This window comes from Diaphorina citri, unplaced genomic scaffold, assembly GCF_000475195.1.
Source record: "Diaphorina citri unplaced genomic scaffold, Diaci psyllid genome assembly version 1.1 scaffold1234, whole genome shotgun sequence".
In the NCBI taxonomy this organism is placed as follows: Eukaryota; Metazoa; Arthropoda; class Insecta; order Hemiptera; family Psyllidae; genus Diaphorina; species Diaphorina citri.
In genome coordinates, this window is record NW_007378663.1 from 61,979 (window position 1) to 89,691 (window position 27,713).

General features: G+C 35.1%; 1 protein-coding gene across 1 annotated transcript; it reads left to right on the forward strand.

Annotated features, from left to right (window-relative positions):
- The first annotated feature begins 3,513 nt into the window (after positions 1–3,513).
- LOC103514854 (mantle protein-like) lies at positions 3,514–4,793 on the forward strand. Its single transcript, XM_008479769.2, has one exon. The coding sequence runs from the start codon at positions 3,665–3,667 to the stop codon at positions 4,757–4,759; it is 1,095 nt and encodes a 364-aa protein (XP_008477991.1). The 5' UTR covers positions 3,514–3,664; the 3' UTR covers positions 4,760–4,793.
- The last annotated feature ends 22,920 nt before the right edge of the window (positions 4,794–27,713 follow it).

Sequence of the window (27,713 nt, forward strand, 5' to 3'; positions counted from 1 at the left end):
CAGTAGGTACCAAACTCATGTTCTACGTTCAGTTACATATCTGATATCTACCTCTAATGCAATCCTACTGTGTTCTGTAAGTCCTGTTCCCCTTGGCTGAAATTTTCAGCTCCCTCTGTTCACTTCTCACGTTTCTTTGACTTTCATTGAATGTCCTTACTGGTTATTTATGTAGTTCTAACCTTACTTGGAGTATTTCACATCCGTGCTTTGGCTTTGTTTTATTTCACAACATATTACTGTGTCAGGGAACCAAATCTTGGCACTTACAACGCATTTCTGCAATAAAACCAATTAATTTTTTGGGGGGGTATGGCACTTACAACGTTTTGCTGTGGCACGCATCATTTATGTAGACTGAATAGACTAATAGGTACGTATGGAAAGACCGAAATAATAGGTACTTATAATCTATAGACACTTACTCATACATTGCCTAGGTACATGTAGGTAGGTACCTATCTATGTGATGATGAGTTCCATTTGTTTGTCATTAGATCATGGTAGCTATGATTGTGCAAAAAATCGATATTCTAATGAATCTTTAAGAATGTTTTGTTTACGCGGTGTCTTATCAGAAAGAACTAAAAAATGTGTTAACGTCCACAAGGACTAAATTAAGAAAGAAGAACTTGTATCTTCACAAGTACCTACCTACTTCAATGCTGGCCTGTAGGTATCAAAAGAATCAGGAGTCACATGGTCACGTTCAAGTTGCAGCTAAGGCACTAACTCTGTCTAGCTAGTGGTTCAACCCAGCACTGAAGACTTTGACCTGGTGGTTCGAGTCGAAGTCAAGTCATAAAATTAACCGCGGCGGACAACATTAGTGACGAGCATTCTAGTAAGGTACATCTCAGTTTAGATCCAAATTACCTCATCTAAAATGTTACTCACTATCAAAGATCATCATCAATATATCTGTAGGTAAAAGTACCTAAATACTTATTTATTATGCACAAATGACAATGCAGGGAAAGAAATCTTAGTACCTATACATATTCAAAGTAGCATAGTTCTATGTACGCGTACCTATGTAAATATGTATGGGAAGGTTGCTACTTAGGTAGGTAGGCTCAGGTGAGGTATACGGGGTATACCTACCTAGGGGCAAACAGCCCTATAGGTCGGGTTAAGCTTATACGAATCTACCTACCTACATTCCTAATACGAGTACATATGAGAATAAAACAGAAAAAAAATCGACCGCGCTGGTAATCGAACCCGGGACATCCAATGTGACAACCAGATCATTGTCGTAGAGGAGGTAGGCTCAGGTGTGTGAGGTATACCTACCTAGGGGCAAACAGCCCTAAAGGTCGGGTTAAGCTTAAACGAATCTACCTACCTACATTCCTAATACGAGTATATATGAGAATAAAACAGAAAAAAAATCGACCGCGCTGGTAATCGAACCCGGGACATCCAATGTGACAACCAGATCATTGTCGTAGAGGTAGCCAATATTCATGATAAATTAACAGTATTATAATTTATTTATTATAATTTTATTATGCATGTTTGTATTAGGTGCACACCATATACTTACCTACTTAGACAGATACCTACCAGTTAAGCATATGTTCATTATGAATTTATGAAGATGAACCAGGCAATAATTCAGACCAACTTTGATTTATTTGGAGGACGCCGAGGGACAGAGGTTAAAAATTATTACAGGAAGTAAGGTTGCTGTTAGGACGGGATATGCGTCAAAGTACTTGGGATTGGGAAGGTGACAAAAATCTAGAAATTAGCGGATGTGCAACTTTTCTTTCTATGCACAAATTAGTGGATGTGCATCTTTATCTTTTTATCCAAAAAGCGGTGGATGTGCCTATTGTTCTTGTGTAGAAAGTGGTGGATGTGTCTATTTTTCGAATGTAGAAATTAGCGAGGGTGTCTATTCACTCTATTCTTTTTACCTATGTGGAAAAATATTGATGTACCTAGGTACTACTATTAATATAATATGGAAGAGATACATATACTAATGGAAATTGGTGGATGTGTCTCTATTCTCCTATGTAGAAATCTATTTCCCAGTAGGTACCAAACTCATGTTCTACGTTCTTTTCATCGTATTATTGGTTTAGGTTGGGCCCGATACAGTCAATGATATGTTATAGGTATCTATCGACAAGATATTAGTGGTTTTGTTTTTCATCGTATTATTGGTTTAGGTTGGGCCCGATACAGTCAATGATATGTTATAGGTATCTATCGACAAGATATTAGTGGTTTTGATGATTCCATCACACACGACTCAGACTCATGTTAGATAAGAGGATGCCTCTAGTCTCTAGTTCAATAAATCGTAATTTGAACATCAATATTATTTTTATTTTGCCAATATACCTACTACCTAGGTATACCGATATCTAGTTTGACAGAATTTATGTATTTATGAGGTGTCATAAAACAAGTAAAAATCCAAGATAGTGGATTGAAGATACGAGTATGATTTTGTACTTAGACCAGGCAACATTTCAGGTCTGATTTATTTCTTGTTCAAATAGAAGACATAAGGTGAGTTTATGGAATTATCGACTTCCTAGGCAATTTAAATTATCTTCTTCGTACCCGTAAGCGGTAAGTGGGTATTTTACTTCTATACTTGGTGCATTCAGTATCAAATAAGTAGACAAATTGCTTCGGGTTCTCAAATCGGTAAATTCTGAAGATGACTTAGATGACCCATCACAGTAGAGGCACGTGTAGGTAATTGAAGATTTCTTCATTTTTACGTCAATTTCCGCATGTTGGTAGAGATGTCTAGTGGAATCCAATACATCTGGCACGCGTAAACCACTGGACCAACCCTTTACCCCATGAAGCTACTCTTGAGTGGTCAAATCAAGGAGCTAAGTAGCGCTCCATCCCGCCAAGTCAAGAAAGTTCATGCAGCCACGGGGGTTGTTACTTATAGCAGGGCCCTTGATGAAAACTATAGTAACCTGGGTCCTGGTTACTAATTGAATTACTAGTGATTACTATATACAATGACTATACTTTTAAATGGACTACATAAGTCAAAACTATTCTAAGCAAAAACAACAAAAGCTTTTTTTTTAATATTAGAATTGCCAACTCCAACAGTGTACTAGAAATAGGAAAGTATAAAAAACTAGAAAGACTGTATAGACTTTCATGGTACATAATTATTAGCTAAATTCCCCTTATTAATGTTTTTTGTCCATGTGTGCCTACATAAAGGTGATCAATAGTAATTAATTAATTAATTACTATTGACACCATTGTCTAGTCCTAATGGAAAGAATAACAGATTACCTGCATCCCTTGTTTATTGGATAATCAAGCTGCCTACATAAAGGTGATCAATAGTAAGTAATTAATTAATTACTATTGACACCATTGTCTAGTCCTAATGGAAAGAATAACAGATTACCTGCATCCCTTGTTTATTGGATAATCAATGAGCAAAGACAAAAAATATTATTAAAAAAAATGATTATGATAATAATAAAAAATTCAAGTGCAAGTGTTGTGATCCGGTGTGCGCGTGTGTAGAGAATCAAGTAGGAGTGGCGGGAATCAAAACAGCGTGGTGGTGGAACCAAACCTGGCACTGGAAGGAGAAATAAATACTATACCCACTAACCATCAATTAAGTCAATCTCAAAGTATCAGTGCTTCATTCATCATGTTTGTGTTTAAGGGAGTTGTGCTTCTTGGTTTAGTAGTGCTCGTGTTGTGCGGGGAAGAAAAGAAGGATGAACAGAAAACCGTCGAGGAAAAGCCAGAAGAAGGTAAGAAAACTGAAAAGAGAGGACTGAGTTCCTATTTAGGTTATGGAGGATACTCTGGAAACCACTATGAAGGTGGAGATTATTACGGCTCTGCTTCAGACTATGCTCCATCTCTAGGACATTATGCCTCAGACTATGGTCATGGAGACTATGGACATCAATACCAATACCATCATGAGGAACATCATCCTCATGTCCATGAACATCACCGTCATGTTCATGTCAACACCATCACCAAGAAGGTACCAGTACCCCACTATGTGACTGTGGAGAAGAAAGTACCCTATGAAGTCAAAGTCCCAGTTGAGAGACCAGTCCCATACCACGTTGAACAACCATACCCAGTCCATGTAGAGAAGAAAGTCCCTGTCCCAGTAAAACACTACGTGCCAGAACCCTACCCAGTAGTCAAACATGTCGGAGTCCCATACAAAGTCCATGTTAACGTACCAAGACCCTACCACGTTGAGAAACCATACCCAGTATACGTTGAGAAAAAAGTACCATACACAGTTGAGAAACATGTCCCAGTCCCTGTGAAAGTTCCAGTCGACAGACCCGTCCCCTATGAAGTCAAGGTTGAGAAGGAAGTCCCATACCCAGTTGTCAAACACATCCCATACCCCGTCAAGGTCCCAGTCGAGAGACCCGTCCCTTACCCAGTAGAGAAGCCATACCCAGTGAAAGTTGAGAAAGAAGTTCCATACCCAGTTGAGAAGCACATCCCAGTGCCCGTCAAAGTTCCAGTCAAAGTCCCTTATGAAGTGAAAGTTCCTTACCCAGTTGTGAAGACCGTCCCTGTCCCAGTACACATCAAACATGAAACTCACCACGAGATTCATCATGAGGAACATCCTCACCATGGAGGACATGACTACCACCAATATGATCATAGTGACTATGCTAAGCGTGATACCAACAAAGACGAAGGAAATGCTTCTTCCTCCGTCAACGCTGAATCCTCCAAAACTGAAGCTCAATCATCCTAAGCAACATCATGACACCCGGAGCTAAGGACAACCAATCACGCGATCATAGTGACTATGCTAAGCGTGATACCAACAAAGACGAAGGAAATGCTTCCTCCTCCGTCAACGCTGAATCCTCCAAAACTGAAGCTCAATCATCCTAAGCAACATCATGACACCCGGAGCTAAGGACAACCAATCACGTGTATAGTTACCAGCAAATACCATATGTATCTCTACCATTTATTATAGACAGGTACCTATGATTATTTTACTTAGATTGTATAACATATTGTCTTTCTTACAATTTTCATTTTAGAACCCTTTAGTCAAAGTTACGTATTTACTATTCATCTTTTAAATTTTTCCAAACACATAACCTCAGACCCAATTTTACTGAAATTTTAAGTTGCCTATAACCTATTGCTTTACTTTAACACTCAAGTATTTTATATTGCTGTATATTCCGAAATGAATTTGCTTTTGATCCTTTCCTACCCCACCTATCTTGCACTAAGCACTAAGTAAACTAATCGTTACAGTAGCTATTTTTGCTAAACAGTTTTAAAGTATTGTCTTTCTTACAATTTTCATTTTAGAACCCTTTAGTCAAAGTTACGTATTCACTATTCATCTTTTAAATTTTAAAGTTTTCCAAACACATAACCTCAGAAACAATTTTATTGAAATTTTAAGTTGCCTATAACCTATTGTTTTACTTTAACACTCAAGTATTTTATATTGCTGTATATTCCGAAATGAATTTGTTTTTGATCCTTTCCTACCCCACCTATCTTGCACTAAGCACTAAGTAAACTAATCGTTACAGTAGCTATTTTTGCTAAACAGTTTTAAATAGCCTTTCCGTATCTTCCTCTAATTCTCGTATATTCGCAACTTTGACAAAAGGGAATTGTGATGGACAGTTGACGAAATTGGTTGTCCTGGCTTCAAAGCTTTGCATTGTTGACAAAGTGATAGTGTTATCCCTGATGACTGTAGTGTAGTTCGACTAACATGCTAAATTTTACGGATGGGCCTCAAATATTGCTGAAGTTGACATCTGTTATGATCCCTGGCATGTTTAGGTTCGTTTTCGTTTGAAAATAATCAAATTCGCTCCTAGGTCTTTCAGATGGTCTGTGGATGGAGTCGGAAGCTTTCTCTGCCACACACGTTCGGGCGGTCTCTCAGACCGTCAGAGCGTGAGTGGGGTGATGAATTTTCCGACGACTGCCTGCTAATAGGGCAATGCCGGCCGGTCGTTTTAAACATTTCAGGTACGTGTAGATATATTGATTATATTGCACATCTATGCAATGTGTTCTCTCTTCGTCAGATTTAACATTTAACTGATTCGGTGATTCGATCATTAGCATTAGTTGGGTGCCTACTTGAGTGTGTTCATAGACACACCGCCGCCATACGATAATGTGCGTTACTAAAGTGTGAAATATGTTCGAACTATCTCGCGGTAGCACTTGTAGTAATGGCTTCTATTTTTTTTTTTTTACCTGAACATTACCATTAGCTTTGTACTTAATTAGTTGCTGTCAAGTTTGTTCTCGCTTTTGTATTGTATCATATCTTCGTGTCTTTTACGTGCAGAGGTTCTAGGATTTTTGGGAGCTCCTGAGATAGCTAGATATGTGTCTAGCTATTTAGAACAGTGTAAACAAGGTCTGTCCTAATTGTTTACAAGTAGACTATATGTAATATAGGAGCAAATATAATTATTCTGCCTACTTGTATAATTATTACATTTATTATGAATGTTGCTACTATACCTATGCAGTTCTTACACTCATACATCTGGTGTGATATAGCTAACCTTGTTTACAAAGTTATGTGATGGGATCCCCAAATTCGCTTTCTAGTCCATTTTAATTTTACGTAAAACTTATATCCTTCGCACCCTCTTTGGATTGGTTTTTTCATGTCTCCTTTTCTATGATACAAATCCTAGGAAACTCACATTTTCTCCTCTTTCAATGATCTCTCTGTATAACGTTCCTATTTCCTATGATAGCTCCCATTGTGGGGTTATCTCTCTTTCGTTTACTTCGGGAACTGTCCGACGAATTTTTCATATTTTTTCTAGTAAAAAACCATGTACAAAATCCGTCATCAGAATCCTTTCCTTCTCTTTTCTTTTGCATAATTATTCCCTTATTTGTATGAAATCTTCAGAAGAAACCAATCCAACTCTTCTAACTAACACCATAAAATATTCTATGTAAATTAGGACCTCTCAAATAATATATTTTGTAAATATATATTTCTCACCTATATTTTAGATAGTTTAGATATAATAAATATTGTTTTGAAAGAGATGAGTTGACCTATCTGGCCTATCTGATTGTAGGAGCTCATTTTGCAACGATTGGCATGATATTACCAGTAATCATAGCTGCAACAAACAATACATAATTATCCCTTGAGAAAGATACGTTGATAATTCTAATCCTTCAAAAAAGAGTAGGTATAAAAATCGCAATCATAATAAAACCTGATCCTTTAGCAACTTCTACAATATCTGTGCCAATCTACAAATGTTTCCAAGTCCAATAACGTAATTATTATCCATGTTTATTTGCTTACCATTTTCTTATTTGGTTGGAGATTTCAAGCATCCCGTAACTATAACAATTGAGAATGGGTATCGTGATCAATTATTTTTAATTTATTTCGGTTTGTATGTCATTATTGCCGAGCTTACAGTGTGCCATTTAGCTTCTCCTTTTACTTGCTTCTCGCTTTTGCCACAGAGCATTTCAAAAGACAAAAACCTTGAGATTCTAATTCTGTATGGTACCTATTCATTCGTATTGTTTCCACTCTACTATTACAGTTTTATTGGTGTGTAAGTACACTTCAAAGTTGTTCAATTCTTTATTTATTTTAAAGTCTAGAATTGGAGCTCGTAAATTAAACTTTTTCAAAGAACTTAAACGTTCTAATTCCTATATTCAAATAAACTATAATCTCTTCATAGGTATTACTTAGGCACGTACCTATACTCGGGTACCCAAGTTGGATTTACAACTTTTGAAAGAACTATTATAAAGGTTTTTAAGTAAGGCTAATAAAACCAAACAGGTCTTTGTACCCACTGAGTTACCCATTCATATCAAGAGGTATTGGTAATATAATATGTTTGTTTTACATGTTGTAATAGTTGTGCTAATAGCGAACTTATTATTATCATTTTTACGGCTCGTATCTAGATCTACTGTAATAGTTCTACGTATAATTCAAATACTGTCTTCATTTATACGCGACCTACTCCTAGACTTGCATCTACTCTACAATTTTCTAAACGAGAACCGTGCATTTCAAAATATAGGATCAGATATTGAGTCATTGATAAGTACTGCAAGTTGCACTGATTTCTTTAGATGTCTAGCTTGACAGCTCTTTGGAGTTATCTTTCTTTTATGGCATTGATCACTGGAGGCTTTCTTGATTTTGAGATTCTTATTTGACAATTGTCATCGTATTAGCTTCCTAAACTGGTAACAAGATCATGTATAATATTCCAAGATATAGTCTAGCTCTAGAATGACTCCAGATTCTAATTTAAATGCTGGTATGAACTCACGCAATAGATTTATACCTACATGGGTATTAAGTTATTAACTAATCTCCTTATGTATAGGTACAAGTAGTTAGTTACATCTAGTTTAAATTAGTTAGCATCAAACATGTTCATACAAACCAGCATTTCAATTTTAAAATGCCCTCAAGGACCAAACTTACATTTTATTAGTACGTACCTTTAGTACCCACAGTGGAGAGTGGTGATTTTTATCAAACAATAGTAATCACGAGAGTTCCTAGGTAGGTAATACCTAAGGGTGCTTGGGCTTTGTTTGATTTACAAGTACTTACGAGTATTAAGTCAAGGCTGACGTATTAATGAAAGAAACTATCAGACAAAGTAATTACATAGTTTTAAACCAAAACAGTTTTTTTGTGAGGATTGATAGAGGGACTTTAACTCATTTTTTTAGGTCCTTCGTCCCGTAGAGTGAAGAGAGAAGAAAGACAGGAAAGAGGAAAGCCAGCCGATCCAGGAACATAAATGGTCAAGTGTTTTACTCTTTTTTTTATAACTATGATTTATTTGGCTAGATTGTTTTGAGTTGGTTATACTTATACCTACATGTAGTTTTATGTTTTTGGCCATTGACATGCCATTATGTATATTGTCTCTCTCATTGCCAAGTACGTGAACTACATAAATACATATGTTCAATTCCTAGAATGTATCACATTTCCTGGTTTACGATCAAAAAATTCTTTACACCAATCAAGTGGTATATACTAATTTGAGTTAGGTAATTATTTCAATCACATACACAAAGTTCAATATTGTTTAGAATCAGCAAATAATCAAACTTTCCAAGTTCCGAACAGTGTCACCAATTTTTTATCATTTTTAGGGTGGGTTTCAGCAACCTTCTTTTTAGGTTCTAACAGCCTGGTTATGCCTATACAAATCAAATGGAACTTAACAGGTTAATTGTTAGCTTAACAGGCCTTCTAGGAGATGAAAAAAATATTAGTGAAATCCACCGTTCGAATTTTGTCTGTACATAATTTTATGCCCATGTCCTATGGACATACCTATTTAGAGGTTTGGCGACGCGACAGTTAAACTTTGACCTGCTATTACAAAAGTTCCCAATATGTGCTGAAATGTCAGCGTGTGACTGCTAATAGTTCCGTGTGTTTCTTTGTTAGCTTAACAGGCCTTTTAGGAGATGAAAAAAATATTAATGAAATCCACCGTTAGAATTTTGTCTGTACATAATTTTATGCCCATGTCCTATGGACATATTTAGAGGTTTGGCGACGTGACAGTTAAACTTTGACCTGCTATTACAAAAGTTCCCAATATGTGCTGAAATGTCAGCGTGTGACTGCTAATAGTTCCGTGTGTTTCTTTAACATGTTAAGACAATGGAAACTGTAATTTATTCTCAGTATTATTGTGAGAAATATCTGTTTTGGAAATGGTGTATTTATGCATAATCATTATTATCGATCAACGTACATACTACGACCACAACGACGTATGTAGGTATTGTCAGTATGATGCATTAAATATCTACTTCACACTGATATCACTTCGCGTTCATCTGTTTCCACCAGAGGATTGATTTCCAGCTGAGTAGCGTCTACGCTGAGGAACAGGTTCCACAACTTCTGCACCTCCGTCGCTGCTTTCGCTTTGAGATCGCCTCGGAATTCGAGAAAATCCGCAATCTCCTGAGCCAAGCTCTCCGTTATACCTGGTGGGAAAGGTCAAATTTTATTTACGAGAAAATTTCCGTTTCGCTGTAGAAAAGTAGCGCTGTCAAACTTTCTTGACTTGGCGGGGCACAACGCTACCGCGCTCCTTAAATGCAATAAAGTAGGTATCGATTGCTCCGAGTGAGATTACAATGATTTAGCATTATTTCCACAGGGATTCTGAAGGCACATTCTTTTACACATAATACCTACCAGCTAAGCATGTTCATTATGAATTTATGAAGATGAACCAGGCAATAATTCAGATCAACTTTGATTTATTTGGAGGTCGCCTAGGGATAGAGGTTAAAAGTTATTACAGGAAGTCAGGTTGCTGTTAGGACGGGATATGCTCGAAATAGGTACTTGGGAAGGTGACATGTAAAAATCTAGATACCTATTAGTGGAGGTGCATCTTTTTCTTTTTATCCAGAAATTGGTGGATGTGTCTAAGTATTGTTCTTGTGTAGAAATTGGTGGATATAGCCAATTTTCCTTAAGTAGAAATAAGCGGGTGTGTCTATTCACTCTATTCTTCTTATGTAGAAAAATTGGTACCTATAGTTACTGCGAGTAATCTGGCAGGGACAATGTGGGACATAGGTACTAGTACAAAGTGGTGGATGTGTCTTTATTCTCCTTTGTAGAAATTTGAGTCCAAGTAGCTACCAAACTTATGTTCTACGTTCAGTTATCTATTTAATGCAATCCTACTGTGTTCTGTAAGTCCTGCTCCCCTTAGCTGAAATTTCCATCACCCTCTGTTCACTTCTCACGTTTCTTCGACTTTCATCGAATGTCCTTACTGGTTATTTATGTATTTTGTAGTTCTAACCTTACTTGGAGTATTTCACATCCGTGCTTTGGCTTTGTTTTATTTCACAACATATTACTGTGTCAGGGAACCAAATAAACTATGGAGAACAATAAAGAAACACACTCTGTCCTTACTTTTTCCTTATAACCGCGAAGTTGTACTTGAGAAGAGGTCTTACCAATGGAGATAATTTAAAGTTGTATCGTGTGTAAACCAATCCACCATGTAGCACGTTGGCTCTAGAAATTAATGTTGCTTATCTACATAACTAACGACCTATATCTCTAATAATATGATATATTGTGTGTATTATTAAATTTTAAACCGGTGCCAAGTACTATAATATTAAAACCAATGCGGTGCACAAATTATGTCAAGATTAGCAGATCAGGAGAGTGAAAAGTTGAAAAAAAAATCCGGTTTTTGCTGCGGACCAAAAATTTAGAATCAAGATCACCTAATTGACCTGATGATGGGTCACGAAATATTTGCTAGTGGGTATAATTAGAGGAATCTGCGCGATAAGGCTGTCTAAGATTTACAAGTAGATATTTGTGTCTACATAAGTATATACCACCTATGTAGGTATTTAAGTAAATAACAAAAATCTACTTGAAAAATAATTCATCCGGTTTTTGCTGCGGACCAAAAATTTAGAATCAAGATCACCTAATTGACCTGATGATGGGTCACGAAATATTTGCTATACAAACTATCCTAAATCTAAAGATTCTAAAGGTAGCTACCAATAAACTTTGCAGGAATAATATTAAAATGAAAATGGTAACCAAATTTTCTAGTGATTGTCACAAAAATCTTGGGAGTTTTGACATTCATTCCAAAGATTTTGACGTTCAGCTTTAAGTCTACATAATACCGATCTACTTGCACAAAGAATAATAATATTTCTAGGTAAGGCAAAGAAATAAGTGCTTATGTAAAAACAAATCATGATTTGTCGCCTAGTGATTGTCACAAAAATCTTGGGAGTTTTGACATTCATTCCAAAGATTTTGACGTTCAGCTTTAAGTCTACATCATACCGATCTACTTGCACAAAGAATAATAATATTTCTAGGTAAGGCAAAGAAATAAGTGCTTATGTAAAAACAAATCATGATTTGTCGTTTGAGTCTATTAAATTTTGAGTAAGTAGATGGATAAACGGACGTACTTAAACTACATATTAGGTCCTAAACTACTTGGATTGAAGTTCCTAAGTCTAAAAAAAATTCACATCCGTGCTTTGGCTTTGTTTTATTTCGCAATATATTACTGTGTCAGGGAACCAAATAAACTATGGAGAACAATAAAGAAACACACTCTGTCCTTACTTTTTCCTTATAACCGCGAAGTTGTACTTGAGAAGAGGTCTTACGAATGGAGATAATTTAAAGTTGTATCGTGTGTAAACCAATCCACCATGTAGCGATCATGCAGGCAGGTAATAAAGTTGTACGTATCATAATGAAAGAGATGAGGTTCCTCATATATCACATTGCAACATGGAGGCATACATTCATACCCAACCCAATAGATTGGCTAAAGTTCTAGAATCCTAGATCCTCAAACAAGATACTGTTGAGACTATTACTACAAACCAGGTACTATTATCCTAATGATAATAATGAGTACAATAGAAAAGTTTACCCAGTTACATAAATTTGAGATGCTTCACTAACTTCTTCATTGCTAAAGTTTTTAGAGCTCAGAGACTAAAATTGAAAGTAAAGAAGAAGAGTTAGAGGTTTGGCGACGCGACAGTTAAACTTTGACCTGCTATTACAAAAATTCCCAATATGTGCTGAAATGTCAGCGTGTGACTGCTAATAGTTCCGTGTGTTTCTCGAGCTTTCTGAACTGGTTGCCCGAGTAGTAGTTCAAGAATCCAGTCGACTTATGCAATATCATGTCCACTCCGTGCAGATTCCTCCACATAAATCTGGTCACTGGAACGATTCTCAATGTTGATGTTGTTTTGATAAATCTTAATGGTGTTATTATGATATCATCTGACATACAATACGATTCATGTGGGACATCATCATCATCATCATTATCACCGAACTTGTTTTATCGTGATGATTTTCAACCCAATTTTAAAATTTTGGTAAAAGTAAAGTTTTGTTTACAACAATCGTGATGATTTTCAACCCAATTTTAAAATTTTGGTAAAAGTAAAGTTTTGTTTACAACAGGCAGAAACTCTACACCTGCCTATAGGAAATTTGTAAGTATCATTCAACAACAGAAGTAGGTTGAGAGATGAGTGATGAAAAGAGAGAAAGAAGAAACAACAATAAAATTTACTGACGCACTGTCAAAATTTGGGTTACCACAACGATATGGTTTTCGATTCGACACTGACCCCTCATTGATGAACCTACCTTCATAGGTAAGTACATACATACATTTGTTATAAATGTTATAATAAAGAAATAACATGTCTTAGATCTTTTTCTGCTGTTGTTAGGTATATAAGAAATACCTAGCACAGTTTTTTTTTACGACTAGTGCAATGTGAACAATATTGTATGCATATGTTTAACCTGAATTATTTGTCAAGTAGATTTTTGTTATTTACTTAAATACCTACATAGGTGGTATATACTTATGTAGACACAAATATCTACTTGTAAATCTTAGACAGAGTAAGTAGATGGATAAACGGACGTACTTAAACTACATATTAGGTCCTAAACTACTTGGATTGAAGTTCCTAAGTCTAAAAAAAGATCATGCAGGCAGGTAGGTAATAAAGTTGTACGTATCATAATGAAAGAGATGAGGTTCCTCATATATCACATTGCAACATGGAGGCATACATTCATACCCAACCCAATAGATTAGCTAAAGTTCTAGAATCCTAGATCCTCAAACAAGATACTGTTGAAACTATTACTACAAACTAGGTACTATTATCCTAATGATAATAATGAGTACAATAGAAAAGTTTACCTAGTTACATAAATTTGAGATGCTTCACTAACTTCTTCATTGCTAAAGTTTTTAGAGCTCAGAGACTAAAATTGAAAGTAAAGAAGAAGAACGAGAGCGAAATGATATTTCCAAAGTAACACAACAATCAACATGAACTGCAACACAATATCATGACTGTAATGTACAAAATCCTGATCAATACCAATTTTGTCAATGAAGATAGAGGTGTAAGATAATCATGAGGAATAGAGATTGTGTTAGACATTGGAGTATGAGCCAATGAACCAACAGATTGGCAAGTGCAACTAGTGTGAGAGAACACGTAGAAAGCAAAAGGTCTTCATTCCAAGCTTTAAGTATAGGTACATGGGATTGGGTTAGAATGTCAGTTATTATAGCAAAACCAGAAGAGCCTACATCCACCTACCCACACTATGTGGTATAAAACCACTATTCGGTAGGTAAAGGTATACATGTGGGCAGGTTATCATGTTGAGAAAGTGTCAGATGTCAAATAGAAGCAGCTAGTCTAAGACAAGTTAAATAAGATTCTAATTACCTAGTTCAGTTTAAATCTGCATAAAACGAGCTCGAACATATTATGTAGATTGCAATTTCAGTTTTAATCAATCAGTGAAATTAAATGTAAACGTCTAGATGTAGGTACGAGTAAAATATACACAACTAGAGCTAGTGGTAACTCATCCGCCATCTCGTTATGAGTTACGTATGTTGGGGAATGGATTCGAAATGGACTCAATTAAAAATCTCCTGTACAACATAGTAACTAGTGCATATTATAAATGCAATCCAATGTCTCAGAGCTGAGCGTTAACATATATCTACAATACAAGGCTCACTACATCTTTAAAATGATCTAAGGAGCTGTAAATATCCGCTTTGAGGTAGGTATTTGTTTACTGGTTAGGTTTGCAAATCATAATATGAACAGATTAATGAGCTAGATAGAATAATTGAGATATTAACAAAAACTAACAAGACAAAGACATACCAAACAGTAATAAGTAAACTGCCCACATAATATTGTACGATGTACCTACTCTACCAAATTTGTGAAAAGACTCAGAGTAAAGGTGAACTTTAGGCAAATATGTACGAACTTATATGAGACACTTACTATGAACCCATTTAACAAATAGTAGATGACCTACTGGTATTGGTAATAGTAGATTAGTCAATAATGAACTGTTTTGGTTTAAAACTATGTAATTACTTTGTCTGATAGTTTCTTTCATTAATACGTCAGCCTTGACTTAATACTCGTAAGTACTTGTAAATCAAACAAAGCCCAAGCACCCTTAGGTATTACCTACCTAGGAACTCTCGTGATTACTATTGTTTGATAAAAATCACCACTCTCCACTGTGGGTACTAAAGGTACGTACTAATAAAATGTAAGTTTGGTCCTTGAGGGCATTTTAAAATTGAAATGCTGGTTTGTATGAACATGTTTGATGCTAACTAATTTAAACTAGATGTAACTAACTACTTGTACCTATACATAAGGAGATTAGTTAATAACTTAATACCCATGTAGGTATAAATCTATTGCGTGAGTTCATACCAGCATTTAAATTAGAATCTGGAGTCATTCTAGAGCTAGACTATATCTTGGAATATTATACATGATCTTGTTACCAGTTTAGGAAGCTAATACGATGACAATTGTCAAATAAGAATCTCAAAATCAAGAAAGCCTCCAGTGATCAATGCCATAAAAGAAAGATAACTCCAAAGAGCTGTCAAGCTAGACATCTAAAGAAATCAGTGCAACTTGCAGTACTTATCAATGACTCAATATCTGATCCTATATTTTGAAATGCACGGTTCTCGTTTAGAAAATTGTAGAGTAGATGCAAGTCTAGGAGTAGGTCGCGTATATGAAGACAGTATTTGAATTATACGTAGAACTATTACAGTAGATCTAGATACGAGCCGTAAAAATGATAATAATAAGTTCGCTATTAGCACAACTATTACAACATGTAAAACAAACATATTATATTACCTATACCTCTTGATATGTATGGGTAACTCAGTGGGTACAAAGACCTGTATGGTTTTATTAGCCTTACTTAAACCTTTATAATAGTTCTTTTAAAAGTTGTAAATCCAACTTGGGTACCCGAGTATAGGTACGTGCCTAAGTAATACCTATGAAGAGATTATAGTTTATTAAGTTTATTTGAATATAGGAATTAGAACGTTTAAGTTCTTTGAAAAAGTTTAATTTACGAGCTCCAATTCAAGATAAATAAAGAATTGAACAACTTTGAAGTGTACCTACACCAATAAACCTGTAATAGTAGAGTGGAAACAATACGAATGAATAGGTACCATACAGAATTAGAATCTCAAGGTTTTTGTCTTTTGAAATGCTCTGTGGCAAAAGCGAGAAGCAAGTAAAAGGAGAAGCTAAATGGCACACTGTAAGCTCGGCAATAATGACTGAATATAGGAATTAGAACGTTTAAGTTCTTTGAAAAAGTTTAATTTACGAGCTCCAATTCTAGACTTTAAAATAAATAAAGAATTGAACAACTTTGAAGTGTACTTACACACCAATAAAACTGTAATAGTAGAGTGGAAACAATACGAATGAATAGGTACCATACAGAATTAGAATCTCAAGGTTTTGTCTTTTGAAATGCTCTGTGGCAAAAGCGAGAAGCAAGTAAAAGGAGAAGCTAAATGGCACACTGTAAGCTCGGCAATAATGACCCACTTGATTGGTGTAAAGAATTTTTTGATCGTAAAACCAGGAAATGTGATACATTCTAGGAATTGAACATATTTATGTAGTTCACGTACTTGGCGATGAGAGAGACAATATGCATAATGGCATGTCAATGGCCAAAAACATAAAACTACATGTAGGTATAAGTATAACCAACTCAAAATAATCTAGTCAAGTAAATCATAGTTACAAAAAAAAGAGTAAAACAATTGACCATTTAAACTCATTTTTGAAATTATTTGAAAAAGCAAAAGAGCAAAAAGCCGTAACCCAAGAAAAATTAAAGAAAAGAGAATCTTCATCTTGAACATAATGGCATGTCAATGGCCAAAAACATAAAACTACATGTAGGTATAAGTATAACCAACTCAAAATAATCTAGCCAAATAAATCATAGTTACAAAAAAAAAAAAAGAGTAAAACAGTTGACCATTTAAACTCATTTTTGAAATTATTTGAAAAAGCAAAAGAGCAAAAAGCCGTAAAACCCAAGAAAAATTAAAGAAAAGAGAATCTTCATCTTGATGAGGTTAGCTTGAGCGCGGTGGTAAAACATTTCGAAATGGTGAATGAGACGTGTTCACAGTATTTAAAGACATGGAGCAGACCATATGAAAATATATGGATACAAGCATTGACCTACTGGACATTCAAATCGATAAGGTAAATCAGGTCAGTTCCATCTGTGCACACTTGCACACATTGAGAACAATATAAAACCTAGAATCAAGATAAAACCGCCAATGTGAACACGCTGAGCTCTATGACTAATGAATTTGTAACAATAATGACATACAAACCGAAATAAATTAAAAATAATTGATCACGATACCCATTCTCAATTGTTATAGTTACGGGATGCTTGAAACCTCCAAACAAATAAGAAAACGGTAAGCAAATAAACATGGATAATAATTATGTTATTGGACTTGGAAACATTTGTAGATTGGCACAGATATTGTAGAAGTTGCTAAAGGATCAGGTTTTATTATGATTGCGATTTTTATACTCTTTTTTGAAGGATTAGAATTATCAACGTATCTTTCTCAAGGGATAATTATGTATTGTCTGTTGCAGCTCTGTGATTACTGGTAATATCATGCCAATCGTTGCAAAATGATCTCCTACAATCAGATAGGCCAGATAGGTCAACTCATCTCTTTCAAAACAATATTTATTATATCTAAACTATCTAAAATATAGGTGAGAGTTATAGATTTAGGATCATCTGAAATTGGGAACTTGAGCTAATAACACACTTTTTAAATTGGATTTGCGAGTAAAAAATACAATGGCAGATCGAGAAATCGAGGGTTGCGCTCAGCAAAAAAATATATTGTTCATAGATTACTCAATCTTTATTCATATATCATAATTATAATATTATTATTTTTAATCCTAAATCCGAAACTCCATTCCACAGAGCAGAGAAACCCCGTAGGAAATTGAGGGGTTCACGAATCACAGGGGGAAATTCGACACATCCGCTAAATTTGGTGGAGATGTCAACTTAACGTTCACAGTACTTCCCATTGCATTGTTATTTATTAGCAGAAAATGAAGCAAAAAAGCTAAATTATTACCAAAAGACCTGAAATCAAAAAGGAGTCATTCAGTCATACCTTCAACCCTTATCTGGTCATTTATATCTGTAGGCTTTCTTAAACATTTTAAACTATTTCAAACATACCTGCCTATGATGTACTTGTTAGGTAGGTACTTACATATTACCATCAGAGCAAATGATAATAACGTCTCGATAGAGATTATTTATTCCTACATAATGTTAGTATATTATGTAGAATATAATCTGTTGAATAAGGACTGATCAGACCTGAAATTTGGATTCTGCGTACATAAAATGATTTCACTAAAACCGGATCATACCTTCAATCCTTATCTGCTCATTTATATCTGTAGGCTTCTTAAACATTTATATCTGTAGGCGTAGGCTTAAACTATTTCAAACATACCTACCTATGATGTACTTGTTAGGTAGGTACTTACATATTACCATCAGAGCAAATGATAAAATTAATTCTCGATAGAGATTAGTTATATTCCTACATCATGTTAGTAGATTATGTAGAATATAATCTGTTGAATAAGGACTGATCAGACCTGAAATTTGGATTCTGCGTACATAAAATGATTTCACTAAAACCGGAAGAATCCAAGGAGGTAAGTGAGCGACAAGACTATTCAAAGTCCAGAATAACCAGCTTCATTTAGTTTCCTTATCACCCTAAAGCCCTATACATTCTAAAGCTGTGTCCACACATGGTCTTAAACATTTATATCTGTAGGCATTTATATCTGTAGGCGTAGGCTTAAACTATTTCAAACATACCTACCTATGATGTACTTGTTAGGTAGGTACTTACATATTACCATCAGAGCAAATGATAAAATTAATTCTCGATAGAGATTAGTTATATTCCTACATCATGTTAGTAGATTATGTAGAATATAATCTGTTGAATAAGGACTGATCAGACCTGAAATTTGGATTCTGCGTACATAAAATGATTTCACTAAAACCGGAAGAATCCAAGGAGGTAAGTGAGCGACAAGACTATTCAAAGTCCAGAATAACCAGCTTCATTTAGTTTCCTTATCACCCTAAAGCCCTATACATTCTAAAGCTGTGTCCACACATGGTCGACGCCGTCGATCGATGTCGACTGAAACCATACTCTGCCTCGACAACGTAGATTCACCTCGTCGATCGACGGCGTCGACTATGTGTGGACACAGCTTGATAGGTATCATTGTATCAATAAGTATCTACTTATTAGTTATTAGAAGGTCAATGAGCTTTCTCAGAAAAAAGCCCCCTGCGGATATCGAAAGGCCTGATGGAGTCCAAAACCTGACCAAATTTCGTTCCAGTTGAAAATTTCTAATACATTTAACCAATATGTAGGTACAACTAATAAACAATGGAGTTATCTTGGTATTATCTTTAATGACTACTTGTGCGGACTTAAAAATTAAAAAAACTTTAAAAAAGTTACAAATTCTTTAGGTTATAGTCAACCACTTTAAAAAGTATTCGAGTAAAAAAAAAAAAATAATAATAATAATAATAATAACCTTAATAAATAGGTAGAAGGTACTATGAATATCAAAAGTAGTAAAATGTTATTTCGGCAAAATAAGTATTTCTGGTAGGTACTCGCAGAAAAAAAAGTAGGTATACATAGGTATGCTATACCTACATAAAATTAGGCAGACACTACCTATAGCAGAAGAAAAAAAATCTTCTGGTATGCTGTAGGTATGTAGGTACCTACAAGAAGTAGGCATTCAGGCAGACACTACCAGAAAAAAAAATTGCTCTTTTTTTTCTTCTCAAAAACGTGCTCTTTTTTTCTACATCTCAAAAATGTGCTCTTTTTTTTAAATTTTGCTGTTTTTGATTGCCATTCTGACCTCTGAGGACCGAACTATACCATTAGCTAGTGTGTTTTTTTCTTTGTATTTATTAAAGTGATAGCTAGTGTGTTGGTTCCTACCCCGATAACCCAGATACCAGAGGTAGATACCTCTGGGGAAGGCACGCAAGGTCATTTCAAGCAGGGTATGAGGTAAGCAAGTATTTAGATTGGATTTCCGTTTTTACGAAATCTCTCGCAGCACCATTGCATATTAATACGTGAGGATGTGGTCATTAAACGTTCAGGTGATGATAAGCCGTTTGTTATAAAACACCAAGACGTGATATATGCAGTATTCTAATTACGAAGGAAGTTGCATCAGAGATTAACCTCGACTAAAGAGCCCTAAGTACAACTAGATAGTACATCTAGTTGTAGTCTCAACTAGAAAGTACAACTAACAATAAACATCATTGATAGTTGTGATGATATAAATCCCGCAGTTGTAATCTGCGCTTAGAGGCTACCAAAACTGGTGCTCAATGAATCATCTAACCTGGGTTGGTAATTGGCTTTGAAAGGTTTTTGGCTTCCTGGATAATAATACTCGTATCATCTGAGTTGTATCAAAATGGAAAGAGGATGTGAGTATATTATTGAAGAACAGCGCAAAATTATTTTCTTACAAAAGTATATATTTTTATTTATTTTATATAAAAAAATAAAGTACACGATAAGTCTCAATACATGAGTAATATGTTATACAATCTAAGTAAAATAATCATAGGTACCTGTCTATAATAAATGGTAGAGATACATATGGTATTTGCTGGTAACTATACTTCTTCTTCTGCTATAGATGTTGATAGGAATAAAAGAGTAGGTAATAATAAAATCTATAGGAGTATGCGGCAAAAAGATAGATAAAAGTAAAGAACAAAGTACAAACTATGTACGAACTTATATGAGACACTTACTATGAACCCATTTAACAAATAGTAGATGACCTACTGGTATTGGTAATAGTAGATTAGTCAATAATGAACTGTTTTGGTTTAAAACTATGTAATTACTTTGTCTGATAGTTTCTTTCATTAATACGTCAGCCTTGACTTAATACTCGTAAGTACTTTTAAATCAAACAAAGCCCAAGCACCCTTAGGTATTACCTACCTAGGAACTCTCGTGATTACTATTGTTCGATAAAAATCACCACTCTCCACTGTAGGTATTAAAGGTACGTACTAATAAAATGTAAGTTTGGTCCTTGAGGGCATTTTAAAAATGAAATGCTGGTTTGTATGAACATGTTTGATGCTAACTAATTTAAACTAGATGTAACTAACTACTTGTACCTATACATCAGGAGATTAGTAAATAACTTAATACACATGTAGGTACGAGTATAAATCTATTGCGTGAGTTCATACCAGCATTTAAATTAGAATCTGGAGTCATTCTAGAGCTAGACTATATCTTGGAATATTATACATGATCTTGTTACCAGTTTAGGAAGCTAATACGATGACAATTGTCAAATAAGAATCTCAAAATCAAGAAAGCCTCCAGTGATCAATGCCATAAAAGAAAGATAACTCCAAAGAGCTGTCAAGCTAGACATCTAAAGAAATCAGTGCAACTTGCAGTACTTATCAATGACTCAATATCTGATCCTATATTTTGAAATGCACGGTTCTCGTTTAGAAAATTGTAGAGTAGATGCAAGTCTAGGAGTAGGTCGCGTATATGAAGACAGTATTTGAATTATACGTAGAACTATTACAGTAGATCTAGATACGAGCCGTAAAAATGATAATAATAAGTTCGCTATTAGCACAACTATTACAACATGTAAAACAAACATATTATATTACCAATACCTCTTGATATGAATGGGTAACTCAGTGGGTACAAAGACCTGTTTGGTTTTATTAGCCTTACTTAAAAACCTTTATAATAGTTCTTTCAAAAGTTGTAAATCCAACTTGGGCATTTATATCTGTAGGCGTAGGCTTAAACTATTTCAAACATACCTACCTATGATGTACTTGTTAGGTAGGTACTTACATATTACCATCAGAGCAAATGATAAAATTAATTCTCGATAGAGATTAGTTATATTCCTACATCATGTTAGTAGATTATGTAGAATATAATCTGTTGAATAAGGACTGATCAGACCTGAAATTTGGATTCTGCGTACATAAAATGATTTCACTAAAACCGGAAGAATCCAAGGAGGTAAGTGAGCGACAAGACTATTCAAAGTCCAGAATAACCAGCTTCATTTAGTTTCCTTATCACCCTAAAGCCCTATACATTCTAAAGCTGTGTCTGCACATGGTCGACGCCGTCGATCGATGTCGACTGAAACCGTAGGCCTGATGGAGTCCAAAACCTGACCAAATTTCCTTCCAGTTGAAAATTTCTAATACATTTAACCAATAAATAAATAAAAATATGTAGGTACAACTAATAAACAATGGAGTTATCTTGGTATTATCTTTAATGACTACTTGTGCGGACTTAAAAATTAAAAAAAAACTTTAAAAAAGTTACAAATTCTTTAGGTTATAGTCAACCACTTTAAAAAGTATTCGAGTAAAAAAAAAAATAAAAATAATAATAATAATAACCTTAATAAATAGGTAGATAGGTACTATGAATATCAAAAGTAGTAAAATGTTATTTCGGCAAAATAAGTATTTCTGGTAGGTACTCGCAGAAAAAAAAGTAGGTATACATAGGTATGCTATACCTACATAAAATTAGGCAGACACTACCTATAGCAGAAGAATTTTCGATGGGGGGCTTAAGCCCCCCCAAAGTTATCAGGGCCTCTTACACTAGATAAAATTGGATTTCAGAATAATAATCCAAAATACAACTTTTGAAAGAACTATTATAAAGGTTTTTAAGTAAGGCTAATAAAACCAAACAGGTCTTTGTACCCACTGAGTTACCCATTCATATCAAGAGGTATTGGTAATATAATATGTTTGTTTTACATGTTGTAATAGTTGTGCTAATAGCGAACTTATTATTATCATTTTTACGGCTCGTATCTAGATCTACTGTAATAGTTCTACGTATAATTCAAATACTGTCTTCATATACGCGACCTACTCCTAGACTTGCATCTACTCTACAATTTTCTAAACGAGAACCGTGCATTTCAAAATATAGGATCAGATATTGAGTCATTGTTAAGTACTGCAAGTTGCACTGATTTCTTTAGATGTCTAGCTTGACAGCTCTTTGGAATTATCTTTCTTTTATGGCATTGATCACTGGAGGCTTTCTTGATTTTGAGATTCTTATTTGACAATTTTCATCGTATTAGCTTCCTAAACCGGTAACAAGATCATGTATAATATTCCAAGATATGGTCTAGCTCTAGATACTCTAGAATGACTCCAGATTCTAAAGTAAATGCTGGTATGAACTCACGCAATAGATTTATACTCGTACCTACATGTGTATTAAGTTATTTACTAATCTCCTGATGTATAGGTACAAGTAGTTAGTTACATCTAGTTTAAATTAGTTAGCATCAAACATGTTCATACAAACCAGCATTTCATTTTTAAAATGCCCTCAAGGACCAAACTTACATTTTATTAGTACGTACCTTTAATACCTACAGTGGAGAGTGGTGATTTTTATCGAACAATAGTAATCACGAGAGTTCCTAGGTAGGTAATACCTAAGGGTGCTTGGGCTTTGTTTGATTTAAAAGTACTTACGAGTATTAAGTCAAGGCTGACGTATTAATGAAAGAAACTATCAGACAAAGTAATTACATAGTTTTAAACCAAAACAGTTCATTATTGACTAATCTACTATTACCAATACCTAGTAGGTCATCTACATATTTGTTAAATAGGTTCATGGTAATTGTCTCATATAAGTTCGTGGATATTTGCCTAAAGTTCACCTTTACTCTGAGTCTTTTCACAAATTTGGTAGAGTAGGTACATCGTACAATATTATGTGGGCAGTTTACTTATTACTGTTTGGTATGTCTTTGTCTTGTTAGTTTTTGTTAATATCTCAATTATTCCATCTAGCTCATTAATCTGTTCATATTATGATTTGCAAACCTAACCAGTAAACAAATACCTACCTCAAAGCGGATATTTACAGCTCCTTAGATCATTTTCAAGATGTAGTGAGCCTTGTATTGTAGATATATGTTAACGCTCAGCTCTGAGACATTGGATTGCATTTATAATATGCACTAGTTACTATGTTGTACAGGAGATTTTTTATTGCCTCCATTTCAAATCCATTCCCCAACATACGTAACTCATAACGAGATGGCGGATGTGTTACCACTAGCTCTAGTTGTGTATGTTTTACTCGTACATCTAGACTATTCTAGACGTTTACATTTAATTTCACTGATCGATTAAAACTGAAATTGCAATCTACATATGTTCGAGCTCGTTTTATGCAGATTTAAACTGAACTAGGTAATTAGAATCTTATTTAACTTGTCTTAGAACTCTTAGACTAGCTTCTATTTGACATCTGACACTTTCTCAACATGATAACCTGCCCACATGTATACCTTTACCTACCGAATAGTGGTTTTATACCACATAGTGTGGGTAGGTGGATGTAGGCTCTTGTGGTTTGCTATAATAACTGACATTCTAACCCAATCCCATGTATACTTAAAGCTTGGAATGAAGACCTTTTGCTTTCTACGTGTTCTCTCACACTTGTTGCACTTGCCAATCTGATGGTTCATTGGCCAATACTGTAATATCTAACACAATCTCATGATTATCTCACCTCTATCTTCATTGACAAAATTGGTATTGATCAGGATTTCGTACATATTGTGTTGCAGTTCATGTTGTATTGTTGTGTTACTTTGGAAATATCATTTCGCTCTCGTTCTTATTCTTTACTTTCAATTTTAGTCTCTGAGCTCTAAAAACTTTAGCAATGAAGAAGTTAGTGAAGCATCTCAAATTTATGTAACTGGGTAAACTTTTCTATTGTACTCATTATTATCATTAGGATAATAGTACCTGGTTTGTAGTAATAGTCTCAACAGTATCTTGTTTGAGGATCTAGGATTCTAGAACTTTAGCCAATCTATTGGGTTGGGTATGAATGTATGCCTCCATGTTGCAATGTGATATATGAGGAACCTCATCTCTTTCATTATGATACGTACAACTTTATTACCTGCCTGCATGATCTTTTTTAGACTTAGGAACTTCAATCCAAGTAGTTTAGGACCTAATATGTAGTTTAAGTACGTCCGTTTATCCATCTACTTACTCAAAATTTAATAGACTCAAACGACAAATCATGATTTGTTTTTACATAAGCACTTATTTCTTTGCCTTACCTAGAAATATTATTATTCTTTGTGCAAGTAGATCGGTATTATGTAGACTTAAAGCTGAACGTCAAAATCTTTGGAATGAATGTCAAAACTCCCAAGATTTTTGTGACAATCACTAGAAAATTTGGTTACCATTTTCATTTTAATATTATTCCTGCAAAGTTTATTGGTAGCTACCTTTAGAATCTTTAGATTTAGGATAGTTTGTACTTTGTTCTTTACTTTTATCTATCTTTTTGCCGCATACTCCTATAGATTTTATTATTACCTACTCTTTTATTCCTATAAACATCTATAGCAGAAGAAGAAGTATAGTTACCAGCAAATACCATATGTATCTCTACCATTTATTATAGACAGGTACCTATGATTATTTTACTTAGATTGTATAACATATTACTCATGTATTGAGACTTATCGTGTACTTTATTTTTTTATATAAAATAAATAAAAATATATACTTTTGTAAGAAAATAATTTGCGCTGTTCTTCAATAATATATGTACTCACATCCTCTTTCCATTTTGATACAACTCAGATGATACGAGTATTATTATCCAGGAAGTCAAAAACCTTTCAAAGCCAATTACCAACCCAGGTTAGATGATTCATTGAGCACCAGTTTTGGTAGCCTCTAAGCGCAGATTACAACTGCGGGATTTATATCATCACAACTATCAATATCATCTATTTCATAAGTATCGGTGGATTATTAGTAATGATGATCTAGTTGTACTTAGGGCTCTTTAGTCGAGGTTAATCTCTGATGCAACTTCCTTCGTAATTAGAATACTGCATATATCACGTCTTGGTGTTTTATAATAAACGGCTTATCATCACCTGAACGTTTAATGACCACATCCTCACGTATTAATATGCAATGGTGCTGCGAGGAATTTCGTAAAAACGGAAATCCAATCTAAATACTTGCTTACCTCATACCCTGCTTGAAATGACCTTGCGTGCCTTCCCCAAGAGAGGTTGTATCTAATGGGGTGATGGATTTTCAAACGAATGTTTACTAAGGCCAGCCACTCACCCTCCGTTTATCAGACCACCGGAACGAGTGTGACTTCTGATCTGGATCTTTCAGACGGTCTGGAGACCAGTGTTGGAAGCTTTCTCTGCCACACACGTTCGGGCGGTCTCTTAGACCGTCGGAGCGTGAGTGGGGTGATGAATTTTCCAACGACTGCTTGCTAATAGGGCAATGCCGGCCGATCGTTTTAAACATTTCAGGTACGTGTAGATATATTGCACATCTATGTAATGTGTTCTATCTTCGTCAGATTTAACATTTAACTGATTCGGTGATTCGATCATTAGCATTAGTTGGGTGCCTACTTGAGTGTGTTCATAGACACACCATCATCTATTTCATAAGTATCGGTGGATTATTAGTAATGATGATCTAGTTGTACTTAGGGCTCTTTAGTCGAGGTTAATCTCTGATGCAACTTCCTTCGTAATTAGAATACTGCATATATCACGTCTTGGTGTTTTATAATAAACGGCTTATCATCACCTGAACGTTTAATGACCACATCCTCACGTATTAATATGCAATGGTGCTGCGAGGAATTTCGTAAAAACGGAAATCCAATCTGAATACTTGCTTACCTCATACCCTGCTTGAAATGACCTTGCGTGCCTTCCCCAAGAGAGGTTGTATCTAATGGGGTGATGGATTTTCAAACGAATGTTTACTAAGGCCAGCCACTCACCCTCCGTTTATCAGACCACCGGAACGAGTGTGACTTCTGATCTGGATCTTTCAGACGGTCTGGAGACCAGTGTTGGAAGCTTTCTCTGCCACACACGTTCGGGCGGTCTCTTAGACCGTCGGAGCGTGAGTGGGGTGATGAATTTTCCAACGACTGCTTGCTAATAGGGCAATGCCGGCCGATCGTTTTAAACATTTCAGGTACGTGTAGATATATTGCACATCTATGTAATGTGTTCTATCTTCGTCAGATTTAACATTTAACTGATTCGGTGATTCGATCATTAGCATTAGTTGGGTGCCTACTTGAGTGTGTTCATAGACACACCGCCGCCATAAGATAATGTGCGTTACTAAAGTGTGAAATATGTTTGAACTATCTCGCGGTAGCACCTGTAATAATGGCTTATCTACCTGAACATTAGCATTAGTTTTGTGCCTAATTAGTTGCTGTCGAATTTGTTCTCAGTTTTATATCATAGCTCATTGTGTCTTCCAGAGGTTCTATGATTTTTGGGAGCTCCTGAGATAGCTAGATATGTGTCTAGCTACGGGTAGGTATCTATTTAGAACAGTGTAAACAAGGTTTGTCCTAATTGTTTACAAGTAGACTATGTAAGATAGGAGCAAATATAATTATTCTGCCTACTTGTATAATTATTACATTTATTACGACTGTTGCTACTATACCTAT

Excerpts from the sequence above, each read along its gene's own strand:
- LOC103514854 (XM_008479769.2), top strand. The coding sequence starts at position 3,665 with ATGTTTGTGTTTAAGGGAGTTGTGCTTCTTGGTTTAGTAGTGCTCGTG.